This window comes from Centropristis striata, chromosome 17 (genome assembly GCF_030273125.1).
Source record: "Centropristis striata isolate RG_2023a ecotype Rhode Island chromosome 17, C.striata_1.0, whole genome shotgun sequence".
NCBI lineage: Eukaryota > Metazoa > Chordata > Actinopteri > Perciformes > Serranidae > Centropristis > Centropristis striata.
The window spans coordinates 31946143-31959291 of NC_081533.1; the positions used below are offsets into that span (position 1 = coordinate 31946143).

The following is a 13149-nucleotide window of genomic DNA, read 5'->3' on the forward strand; positions in this document are numbered from 1 at the left end:
GTTTGAGACGTTTTTGTGCTCTTTTTCTTTGGTCAATTTATGCAAAAATAAATAATATTTTCTCAGTAATTCAAACATTTAATTCTAAACTTTACTTTAATTTTGACAAAAATGTTTTTAATCAAATGCAATATTTTGCAAAAAAGAAAAAAATAATATATATATATATATATATTAATACAAACTACTAAGTTACTATTTTAGTTACTTATTTTACCATTAATAACATTTTTCAACATATGGATCGAAGAATGTCAACTTTTTTGATTTATCCATGAAAATAATAATAACAATTATTATTACTTTGAGCCATAAAAATCCAAATAAAGCCAGACAGATATTATTGCTTATTAAGAATATTAAAATCTGTGATACGGAGATAATCTTTAATTAATAAAATAAAAATAATAATAAATAAAAAACATAAAATAAAATAAAAATAATATAATATTTACTAAAATACATTTACAGCAAAATCTTATTTGTTTTAGCCATGAAAATATATATGTATATATAAAAAAAATAGATGTTATTTTTTTAAGGAAATATATATGCAATATTTTAGTATTTTTTCCCAATCACTTGTGTACAAAGATAATTAATATCAGAGGAAAAACGTCTCTTAAAAAAACTTTATCTATAAAACCATTATTATAAGAGATTTTTACTTATGTAATTAATAGTAAATGTTTTGAGACAGTTACTGAAATAATAATAAATATCCAGCCCAGTCCTCAGTAATATGAGACCTTTACCGCCCTCTAGTGGTGACTGCAGGAATTACAACAACACAAATATTATTATTTACAAAGCATGTGAACAATAACAATCACAGCTCAGAGCTCTGAAATGTTTCTTTAAAATACAGAAATCTATACACAGTAAATATTGTTTAAAAACATATCTGTGGAATAACATTTTTATTTTAATATTACAGTAATTGACTTGTTTAGTGACTTTTTTTTTTTTACCTCTTTTTATGATTTATTTTACTTTTTCCACCTTGTTTTACTGTAAGAAAAGTGAAAGTTACCTTAATTTTACATTCAGCAGTATAATGAAAGTAGTTTTTACAGAATTAAATGTTTTGTTTAAGAAAATTATATTTTTATATTTTATATAGAACTGTAAAAAAAACCCTGTAATTTACTTATTTTATTTTTTTTGGCGTTTGTACTCAATGTAGAAGAAAAAAAAAACAAGAAAAACCCTGTAAAATAATACAATAAATTTCTGGTAAATGTTTTCTTCAGTGTGTCAGACTGACAGAAACATCTTGTAAAGAAAAAAGTTGTTTCGGCTGGAAATAGATTTAAATCCCCAAAAAATTATTGAGATAAAAACCTGTTTTTTCACCAGTTCATATGTCATAAAAACATTTAAATCAGATGTAGAAAAAGGAAGAACACACTTCTGTCTCCATGAGGTATAAACATTGTGTCTCAGTACCTTATTTATTTATTTATACAGTCTATGCTCAGTGCAGGTATTAAATCTCTGTGCTGCTGCTGCTGCTGTGTGGAAACACTGCTCACATAATGTTGCTCAATTATAATAATCCTGATGTGAAACTGGCTCTATTGTTCTGGGCTTTGTGTGAATGATTCAGTGAAATTCTGTGAGAAACTTGTTGTTTCCAGTTTCTTCTCCCAGAGAATATCTGTTTTAAGAAGCTTGTCATGTTGATTTATGGGTTTTTATTCATAGTTCAAGCCATGAAAAGGCTGAGACTCTTTTATTTTTCTTCTCATTGTTTCCTACAGAACAAGGTTCATTACAGAGTTTTCACCAGAGAGAATGGAAGTTGTGTCCCATTCTCCTGGATGGAAGTTTCCCTATGCGGACTTTATCGCTCTTTATACTACGTGACCTTACTTTCTTTCTTTCTTTCTTTCTATCTGTCTTTCTTTCTTTCTTTCTTTCTTTCTTTCTGTAAGCTTTCTGAAGTTTCTCTTTGTGGACTTTATCGCTCTTTCTACTACGTGACCTGGCTTTCTTTCTTTCTTTCTTTCTTTCTTTCTTTCTTTCTTTTTTCTTTCTATCTGTCTTTCTTTCTCTCTTTCTTTCTTTCTTTCTTTCATTCTGTAAGCTTTCTGAAGTTTCTCTTTGCGGACTTTATCGCTCTTTATACTATGTGACCTGACTTTCTTTCTTTCTTTCTTTCTTTCTTTCTTTCTTTCTTTCTTTCATTCTGTAAGCTTTCTAAAGTTTCTCTTTGCGGATTTTATCACTCTTTATACTTTCTTTCTTTCTTTCTTTCTTTCTTTCTTTCTTTCTTTCTTTCTTTTCTTTCTTTCTTTCTTTCTTTCTGTAAGCTTTCTGAAGTTTCTCTTTGCGGACTTTATCACTCTTTATATTTCATACCCCTGACTTTGTAGCAAAATTGGCATTATTCACACATCAGTTGATGTTTTTAATGGTTTCCAAAGGCGATATTAAAGGTTTTGTGATGACGGTACAGACGTTGATTCATTTAGAAAGCAAGTCTGCTTTTGTCCAAATGCCGCCGTGGTTAAATGAGCCTGATGGGGGCGCTGCAGTGAACTTTGATAAGTGACCCTAACTCCTGAACTGAGAGGGTGATTAACACAAAACTTGCTACAAATACTACAAACTCTAGTAAAAACAGTTATTAGTTAGTTAGTCAGTTATTAGTATATACAGTAAATATATACTGCTGAATAAGTCTTTGGCAACTTTTGCTGCCACACTTTTCACTGTATTTTTTTTTTTACCTTACTTTTACCTTTTACATTTAATTTAAAGTTTTACTTCAACTGAAATATCATGTATTTTTTTCAACGTACAATTCACTGTAATTGGAAATTAAAGACCATTAAGCAATTACATTATATATATATATATATATATATATATATATGTATATATATATATGTATATATATATATATATATATATATATATATATATGTATATATATATATATATATATATATATATATATATATATGATGTCCCATTATATTCATTCACAGATTTCAACTTTTATTTTAGGGTTAATACTTGTAATAAAAGTATTTTTTTGCACTTAATGTAGAACAATCCTGTAAGGCAATACAGTAAATGCTCTGTAAAATGATGCACCTGTCCACCAGGTGTTTTTTTTAGACAATAATCATTATAAAAAGTGACATTTTGAGCTGTGTTTGTTTATATGTCCTGGATCCTAGATGGTAGTTTCTCTATGCGGACTTTAGTGCTCTTGATACTACATATAAACAAAAACAAAAACAAACAAAAAACAAAACAAATTATCTTATTTTTATGTTCTGAAATATCATGTATGTTTTTTTTAATGTACAAATCACTGTCATTTCACATTAAAGACTGTTAAGCAATTACATAATAGTGTGAAGTATATATATATATATATATATATATATATATATATATATATATATATATATATATATATATGTGGCATTAAAGAAAACATAAAACATAAAAACAGAACATGGAATTCACTGTTATTTAACATTATAGACCATTAAGCAAATAGATAATAGTGTAATATATATATATATATATATATATGTACCATTATATTTCAACTTTTAGTTTAGGGTTAATATTTGTAATAAAAGTCATTTTTTTATTGGCATTGTCACTTAATGTAGAAAAATCCTGAAAAATAATTCAGTAAATGTTCTTTAAAATGATGCATCTGTCCACCAGGTGTGTTTTAGACAATATTCATTTAAAAAAAAGTTACTTTTTGAGACCTATTTGTGTATGAATTGTGAAAGCTGTGATCCTGGTCCAGACTGGGCAGGATCTCTAATCCCCTCTGTGCCCCTCCTCCTCCTGCCTGGGAATAAAAACCTGCAGAACCTCTCCTTCCCCTTCTCCTCCTTCTCCTCCTTCTCCTCCTCCTTCCACCATGTTTCCTCTGCAGCTGCTCGCTCTGCTCTTCATCTCCACGCCGAGACCCGAGCCGAGGGACAGGAAGAGACAGAGGACGGAGGAGGCGGTGGACAAGGGGACGGACAGGAAGAAGTGTGGGGGGACTCTGAGGAGGGGGGACCTGCTGGAGGTCCCCAGGACTCTGTTCACTCACTTTGGGATCTACCTGGGCGGGGACAGGTGAGTCTTCTGTTTCATCTCAGTGTCCACTAAGGCAGCCATTCTCAACCTTGGGGTCCCGACCCCAATTGGGGTCGCGAGGTGATTTCTGGGGGTCGCCAAATCATTTTGGAAGTCAGCTCTGTCTCCACTGTGTTAAAGTGTTCATGTGTTAATGTGTTTTAGTCTTTCTGGTCATTTAATGTCTTTTTTTTGGTCATTTTGTGTGTGTTTTTAGTCATTTTGTGTCTTTTTTTGATCATTTTGTGGTCAATTTGTGTGTTTTTTGGTCATTTTGTGTCTTTTTTTAGTCATTTTGTGTCTTTTTTTGGTCATTTTGTTTCTTAATTGGGCCATTTTGTGAAGCCTCCATGGGGCCCTAAGCAAAATTCAATTTCGGGGCCCTCTATTTCTGCCAATAATATTGATTGTTTATCATTCAAACACACCTACTACAAACTCATTGTGGCTAAGGCAGTGTTGTTTACATTATCCTATTGTCAGCCTGATATGTCTTCACACATTTAAGGGGGTGTCCCAGTTAATTACATAAATAATACCAATGCAATAATGATACAAATGATACCAATGAATGAATGATGTCCGGGGTGTCACATGTGTTTTTTAATCTAAAAATGTATCACATTCAACTACACTGTAAAAAAATAATCTGTTAAATTTACGGTAAATTACCGGCAGCTGTGGTTGCCAGAACTTCACCGTAAAAAATACAGTGAGGGGGTTTTCTACTGTAAATTTAAATATCAGCAAAAACTAATTTAGACTGAATATTCTCGTTATTTTTAAAGTAATTGTGTCATTCATTCACACATCATGGAAAATCTCCATTAACTTTACATGAAAATGTTATATTTTTACAGCAAAACTGTGCGTTTCCTACAGTTCATGACAGTAAAAGTAAAAATTGTGCTATTCTTTTATGTACGGTAATTAAAAGTGCCTACTACGGTGATACACAATTTTCAATTTTACGCCCCATTCCTGATGCAGTTTGACAGTGTTTTACTGTCATTTCTACAAACATTTTTTACAGTGTACAGTGTAAAGCATTATTTTTTTACTGTAAAAGTGTCATCTGGTTTATTATTTTCGAAAAACGTGAAAACGTTCCTTTATCTTGGCGTTTGTTGACATAATATTGTATTTTTGTACAATAATATATCTTTGATCATATAGAAAGTACACTCATGCATGCAAAATATTAAACAAAATATGTACATATTTTTTGTTAATTGCTCTTGGGGGCCCCCTAGTGGCCACGGGGCCCTAAGCAGTCGCTTAGTTCGCTTATGCCTTGGGCCGGCTCTGCCTATGTCCTTTCCTCTGTTGTTTCCTCTCCTCTCTCAGAGTGGCTCACTTCATCCCAGACATCCTGCCCGTCGTCTGCAGCGACCAGTTCAGGATTAAACAGATGGTGACCAACAGCAGGCTGCTGCTGGGAGTCCTGGCCAAGGTGATAAACTCCTGTTTAACCTCTTGTTAAATATAGAATATATCCAACATGGTCTCACAGAAATCCGTGAAATAGCCACGGATTTCGCTTAACCCTCCTGTTGTCCTCGGGTCGAGGAAGGAAGAAGAGGGAAGGACGCAAAGGGAAGTAAAAAAGGATGGAGGAAAGAAGGAAGGAAAGAAAGAAGGATGGAGTAAGGAAAGAAGAGAGGAGGAAAAGGAGAAAGAATGGAAAGGAGAGAGAAAGGAAGGAGGATGGAGGAAAGAAAGGGGAGGAAGAGAAGAAAGGAAGGAAAAAATAAAGAAGGAAGGAGGGAGGGAGAAAAGGAGGGAGGCAGGAAGGAAAGAGGGCAGAAAGGAGGGAGGAAGGAAGGAAAGAGGGCAGAAAGGAAGGAGGAAGGAATGAAAGGAGGGAAGGAAAGGGGGGGCGAGGGAAGGGAAGAAGGAAGGAGGATAGAGGAAGGGATGGAGGCGGGAGGGATGAAAGAAGGAAGGAAGGAGGAAAGGAGAGGAAATCAGGAGGAAGGAAAGAAGAGAGAAAGGAAAGGAGATAGCGGAAGGAGGAAAGAAAAGAAGGGAAGGAGGGAGGAAAGGAAGGAAAGAAAGAAAGGAGGGGCGAGGGAAGGAAATAAGGAAGGAGGATAGAGGAGGGAGGAAAGAAGGAAGGAGGAAAGAAGAGAGGAAGGCAGGAGGAGGGAGGAAAGAAGGAATAGTCAAAACAGATTGGATCAATTTGACCCGGAAGGACGACAGGAGGGTTAACTCAAAATCCGTGGAATAGCCACGGAATCACTCAAATTTCCGTGAATCTGACACGGATTTCGCTACAATGCAAGTTAATGACAGTCATATCCCGTGGCTATTCCAACATACAAAGTGATTATGTACATTCACTGAGTGAATATTTAGAAAATAAAACATATATTTCTCGCTAGAAATGTGATCAAAATCCATTTTTATGCAGAAACTAAGTCAAAATATAGATTTTTTTTCACTAAAAATGAGAGAACTGTCCGCCATGTTTTTTGTTCTGACCGCCGGGACCTTGAAAGTCACGTGACTTGGAACAAACCAATAGGAACAAACATCCATGGAATAGCCACGGGATATGACTGTCATTAACTTGCATTGTAGCGAAATCCGTGTCAGTTTCACGGAAATTTGAGTGCTCCCGTGGCTATTCCACGGATTTTGAGTTAAGCGAAATCCGTGGCTATTTCACGGATTCCTGTGAGACCAGGTTCAATATATGATGATTCCTGCAGTGTGTTAATGGCGTGTTGTCCTCAGTGTGGCAGTGTGAGGGTGGACTCAGTGGAGGACTTTGCTTACGGATCAGAGATCCTCGTCAACACCATGGACACGGTGAGAGCAGCTGCACTACATGAACTCATTCTGACATAAATTCAGTGCAAAGGAGATATTCAGAACCACAAAATAGAGATTAAAAACTAGTTATTGTACTTTTACTTCAGTAAATATCATCAGTTTTTAGTTTTAACTTGAGTAAAAGTAGCAATTAAACAATATAGAAATCCTCCACTACAAGTAAAAGACCTGCATCTGTCAAGCAAAGTTAATATATTTTTTCCAAATCTTTACTTTTTACAGAAAATGTCTCCTAAATTGAACAATTTCTCTCAGTTGAACCTCAGCTTTCACTGATGAGATGAAGGGCTGTGTGAAGCATTAGTTGAACCAATGATAAGCCACTTCTCTACAATCACTCAGAGCTGAATCATTAAAACCATAAACACTTTACAACATACACTACCGGTCAAAAGTTTTAGAACACCCCAATTTTTCCAGTTTTTTATTGAAATTCAAGCAGTTCAAGTCAAATGAACAGCTTGAAAGGGTCCAAAGGTAAGTGGTGAACTGCCAGAGGTAAATAAAAAAGGTAAGCTGAACCAAAACTGGAAAATAATGTACATTTCAGAATTATACAAGTAGGCCTTTTTCAGGGAACAAGAAATGGGTTAACAACTTAACTCTATGGAGTCTTGGGCTATTTTGTCCATTTTTGAATTCTTTTCATGTCTTTGTAAGTCATTTTGTGTCTTTTTTTGGTCATTTTGTGTCTTTTGGTGTCGTCTTTTTTGTCATTTTGTGTCTTTTGGTGTCTTTTTTTAGTCTTTTTGTGTCTTTTTTTAGTCATTTGGTGTCTTTTTGTGTCTTTTTTTGTCATTTTGTGTCTTTTTTAGTCATTTTGTGTCTTTTGATGTCTTTTTTGGTCATTTTGTGTCTTTTTTGGTCATTTTGTGTCTTTTTTTTGGTCATTTTGTGTCTTTTTTTAGTCATTTTGTGTCTTTTGGTGTCTTTTTTGTCATTTTGTGTCTTTTTTTTGGTCATTTTGTGTCTTTTTTTTGGTCATTTTGTGTCTTTTGGTGTCGTTTTTTGGTCATTTTGTGTCTTTTAGTGTCTTTTTTGTCATTTTGTGTCTTTTTTTGGTCATTTTGTGTCTTTTTTTAGTCATTTTGTATCTTTTGGTGTCCTTTTTGTCATTTTGTGTCTTTTTTTGGTCATTTTGTGTCTTTTTTTTAGTCCTTTAGTCCAACATAAAATGTGATTTTGAATCTTTTTTTTACTTTCAAAACCTATCATGCTCAATAAAGAATTGTAAATGTTGCAAATGTGCATTAATTTCAGAGTACACTGAGACATTAAACTGCATCATTTTCAATTAAATTCTGGAAAAGTTGGTGTGTTTTAAAACTTTTGACCAGTAGTGTATATGAACCAAGCAGGGCATAGTGAGGACCATTTCTACAACACTGCAGAGGGTTGATTCAACCCTCGAGGAGAAACTTTCCTTGCTACATTTCCAGAGATGATATTGTCTGTGATGTAGATGAAACTATGTGGCCAGACAGAGAAACATCTGGATATGCATGAATGATTTACAGTAATATTTATGTTGTATGTTCAGTTCCAACTGTTGTGCACAGCTCTACCAAAGGGAGTTTATGTTTGCTGTAAACAAATTAGAATTGAAAAGAGCATATGCAGTAAATACATGAAACATACATATTCAGTGTGTTGTAGTCAGTTACCTCACTAAATAGATATATAGATAGATAGATGGATGGATGGATGGATGGATGGATGGATGGATGGATAGATAGATAGATAGATAGATAGATAGATAGATAGATAGATAGATAGATAGATAGATAGATAGATAGATAGATAGATAGATCAGGATTGATTGAGATTGAGATTGATTGAGAAAAGCATTTATGTTGGATGGTAAAACAGCTGAGTGGATTCTCGGTGCTGCTGTGTTGCAGGTGTGCAGCCGCCCGGCGCTGCAGGCGGAGGAGGTGGCGAGGAGGGCGGAGAAGCTGCAGGGCCACGTGAGCTACAGCCTGCTGTGGTACAACTGTGAACACTACGTCATGTACTGTCGATACGGCACCGTCATGAGCTACCAGACCTTCCAGGTACTGAACCCGAGTCAGACTCAAAGACTTGGACCTCATACTCTCTCCTGCCCTTCATACGTTTACGTAGCTATTTTTGTCTTTTTAACCTCCTGTGACCCTGCCTCCTCATATGTGGACATTTCATTTTAGGTTTTTCTGGACCTTATAGTTAAATCTGCTTAACTATAACATGTTGTCCTCAGTAGTACACACTAGCACAATACATCAGTGAGTGTAAAAATCAGATGGCAGCATCTTGGTCAAGTCAATCAACAGCTTGTCCCCAGACAAAAGTGGACCAGGTACAAAAGCTGATCAGATTTTGTGATTAAAACTTGTTTATTTGTGCTTAATTATGTTTGTAGTTTGATGTTCTGTGCAAGTTTGACTATTTTTTAGCAATAGCAACAAGCTACGACACTGGTAATCAGGAAGTACTCATTTGAGAACTAATAGACTTTTACTATCGTTCTTCCAAAGAGAGGGTGTAGATGTAAGGAAATAAAAAGTATTAATTGTGTTATACAGTAAAATTAAAGAGATAAATCAAAGATAATGCTTAGTTTTTGTACTCATCAGGTCCTACAAATCCAAAATATCTAGGAGAAACAATACATACCAAACAAAAGCTTGGGTCTCAGGAGGTTAAGAGGGAGACAAGGGGTCTTTAGGGGGAGATAGAAGGTCAACAGTAGAAGTCACATAATAGAAGAAGTGTACATCATCTGAAAGCTGGAATGACCACTCAGAAACTGATAAAAATGGTCTTGAATCCCTCCAGCGTCACATATTCAGACTCCAAGACCTTCAGAACAGCAGAGACAAATCCATGCTGTGATTTGGTTTCACAAACTTTTGACATTTTGTGAATTTGTGTATTTTGTGCGATTGTTTGGCAGCACTTGTGTTGTGTTGCTGCTTATTGTGAATCTAGTGTGTCAGCCATCCATCCTCTGAATGCTCCAGGTCTCTAGTTTGTGGTTGTAAAGTTTCATGAGGCTGTGATTATCCTAGAGGTCACAGCAGCTCATTTTATACACTGAGCTCAAGTTTCACTCACTAACATCATCACACATGAAGAACATTGGGCTCATTGAATCCACAAGAGTCTCAGCTTTACACTCAGACCTGATTTATGCAGCTCACAGACTGTTTACAGACGCCAGGATGCACAAAGATTCACATATAAGAGGACACAATAAAACATTTTACTGCAAAAACGGAATGTATTTTGGCCCAAACTGTATTTTTTAGCATAAAGTGGGCATGTCTGTAAAAAAAGAGACTACACATTGGACTAATTTTCATTCAGATATCTTGAGGTCAGAGGTCAATGGACTCCTTTGGGGACTAACATTATCACACATAAAGAAAATTGTGCTCTTCGAATCCACAAGAGTCTCAGCTATCCAGTCAGACCCGATTTATGCAGCTCACAGACTGTTTAGGGACCCCAGGATGCACAAAGATTCACATACAGTAGGAAAAAATAACACTTTTTAATGATTTTAATAAAAACGATGTGTTCTAAACAGCAGGTCATTCGCATAAAGAGGCCATGTCTGTAAAGAGGAGACTTATGGGTACATATAGAACCCTAGATAAACTAAATTTCATCCCCTTCCCCACACGATAATATTGTTGGTAGAGATATATTCCTTAGATCTTCTAGTTTCTCCGCAGTCTTGAATTCTGCTACAACCTCCAAAATGCAGAAATATTCAAACACAATAGGACAAAACTAACACATTTTACTGCATAAAGTGGGCATGTCTGTAAAGAGGAGACCCGTGGGTACACATAGTCCCCAAAAGAGTCAGCTGACCTCTGATTTCAAGATATATGAATGAAAACAGGATCTAACATCATAACACATGAAGAAAATTGGGCTAATTAAACCCACAAGAGTCTCAGCTTTCCAGTCAGACCCGATTTATGCAGCTCACAGACTGTTTAGGGATCCCAGAATGCACAAAGATTCACATTCAAGAGGACACAATAACACATTTTACTGCAAGAGAAACACTGTGTGGATTCTGCCCCAAACAGCTTCTGATAAAGAGCATAAAGTGGGCATGTCACGTCTAAAATCAGCCCAAATATTAAGTAAAATATCATATGAAACTGAGAAGAGAAGCCGGGGTTCACAAACAGAGTTTAGTCTTGTTGTCTCTCCCGATTTATGCAGCTCACGGACTGTTTAGGGGCCCCAGTGTGCAGACATTATCACACATAATAGGACAAAATCACCAAAACTGCATGCTATCAGCATAAAGTGGGCATGTCTGTAGCTTGGGGTCACAGGAATGTCTCGGCCTGGTTACTTTGCAGTGTAAACAGTATTAAACTCTGCTGGTGTTGCTCAGTTTGTGTCTGCAGCAGCACACGGTGACCTTTAGCTGTGAGCCGTTTATTCACTGCTGCAGATTAAAGCTGATCACAGATCAGTTGGGCTGCTCTCTTTAATTGGGTTAAGCCTCTGTGTTGCAGCAACAGTCAAGTTCATTACAGAGCTCTTTTGTTTGTGCGGTTTGGTTTCTCAGCTGCAGATGGTTTTCATTGCACGTCATTAAAATCGTGATAGAATGTAATTTGTGAAATAGGACCGTGTGTTTTAAATGATGAAGAGGGAGACAGACAGACTGAGGGACTCAAATGGAAGATTTACAAGTTTGGGGTCAAAATTTCTCATTCTGACTTTTTCAAGAAAACAAAATAACATCAGTTTGTGTCACTTAATCACTTAAATAACCTAAAACCTATATATATTTTTTATTGTTTTTTTTTAAATTAATTATTGTAAATGTTATATGTAAAAAGAGAAGAGACATAATATCTAAATGAAGAAATTAATGAATTAATAAATTATGTTTCTATTACATCGTATTACTTCTATTCTTTAAGTAAAACAAGATTATTTTTGCTTATTTTTAGCTTACTTTCTTTCCTTTTATTGTAAATTGAATATCTTGTGTTTTTTCCACTCTTCTCCAAGATAATTTATGATTATATACATATTTATACTATATTCATATATATATATTTTTTTCCCCCCAAAATTATTAATACTGAAGCAGTGTAACAATGCAAAAAAGAGGGCACATAATGAATGAATGAATGAATGAATGAATGTATTGTATTGTTCATTTTTATATATTTATGTTTTTAATACATTTTTATTTAATTTTCTTTTTTATATACATTTAAAATAACTTGATTTTATACGTAAAGTAAATTAAATCATTTAATTTATTAATAAATAAATAAATAAATAAATGAATGAATGAATGAATGAATGAATGAATGAATGAATGAATAAATAAATAAATAAATAAATAAATGTGTTTCTATTACAATCAGGCACATTCCTTAAGTAAAACATGAAGATTAATTTTGCTTATTTTTTTCTTTTATTGTAAATTGAATATCTCTTTTTCCTCTTCTCCAAGATTATTTATTATTATATACATATTTATACTATATTCATATTTTTTTTATTTTTCCAAGAGCATTAAAACTAAACTAGTGTAGCAGTGTGAAAACACATAACAAGTAATAACAGATAATAAGAAAAAAATGAATGTGCTTCTCATCCAGTTCAGATGCAGATAACAAATTTACATCTGGGAGAAAATATTTCCAGTTCAGGTTGTAGTTTTTCAGATAGTAGATGTCAGTGTAACGGCTCCATCTAGTGTCTGACTGTTGCTAATGCTCCTCCTCTTCCTCAGTTCTGTAAGACGGTGAGGAAGCTGCTGCTGAGTCGGCGTGTGGCGAAGGCGGGGCTGCTGCTGGGGGTGTGTGTGCTGCTGCAGCTGCAGGCGGTGAGCGCCGGCGCCGCCCTGCTGGCCCTGCTGCTGCCCTTCCTCATCTGGATGGCTGCATGAACACCTGGATGACTCACATCTGGACGAGTCTGCAGCGCCCAGAACGAATGAGCATAATCTGTAAAAATGAGTAATGAATAAAAGAACGTATTTTTCAGTTTGTGGTATTTGCTGTGATGCTGTATTTATCATCAATGGTCGCTGTGGTACCAATTTTTTAAAAACAAAACAAAACAAACAAACAGTTAAGCATTTTATATATATATATATATATATATATACACTACTGGTCAAAAGTTTTAGAAAACACCAACTTTTCCAGAATTTAATTGAAAATGATG

At 34.9% G+C, this 13149-nt stretch overlaps 1 protein-coding gene across 1 annotated transcript; it reads left to right on the top strand.

Annotated features, from left to right (window-relative positions):
- Positions 1 to 3842: 3842 nt before the first annotated feature.
- lratb.2 (lecithin retinol acyltransferase b, tandem duplicate 2) lies at positions 3843 to 12871 on the top strand. The gene is made up of 5 exons (XM_059355157.1): positions 3843 to 4104; positions 5452 to 5557; positions 6847 to 6921; positions 8847 to 8999; positions 12713 to 12871. The coding sequence occupies exons 1-5, from the start codon at positions 3902 to 3904 to the stop codon at positions 12866 to 12868; spliced, it is 693 nt and encodes a 230-aa protein (XP_059211140.1). The 5' UTR covers positions 3843 to 3901; the 3' UTR covers positions 12869 to 12871.
- Positions 12872 to 13149: the final 278 nt, after the last annotated feature.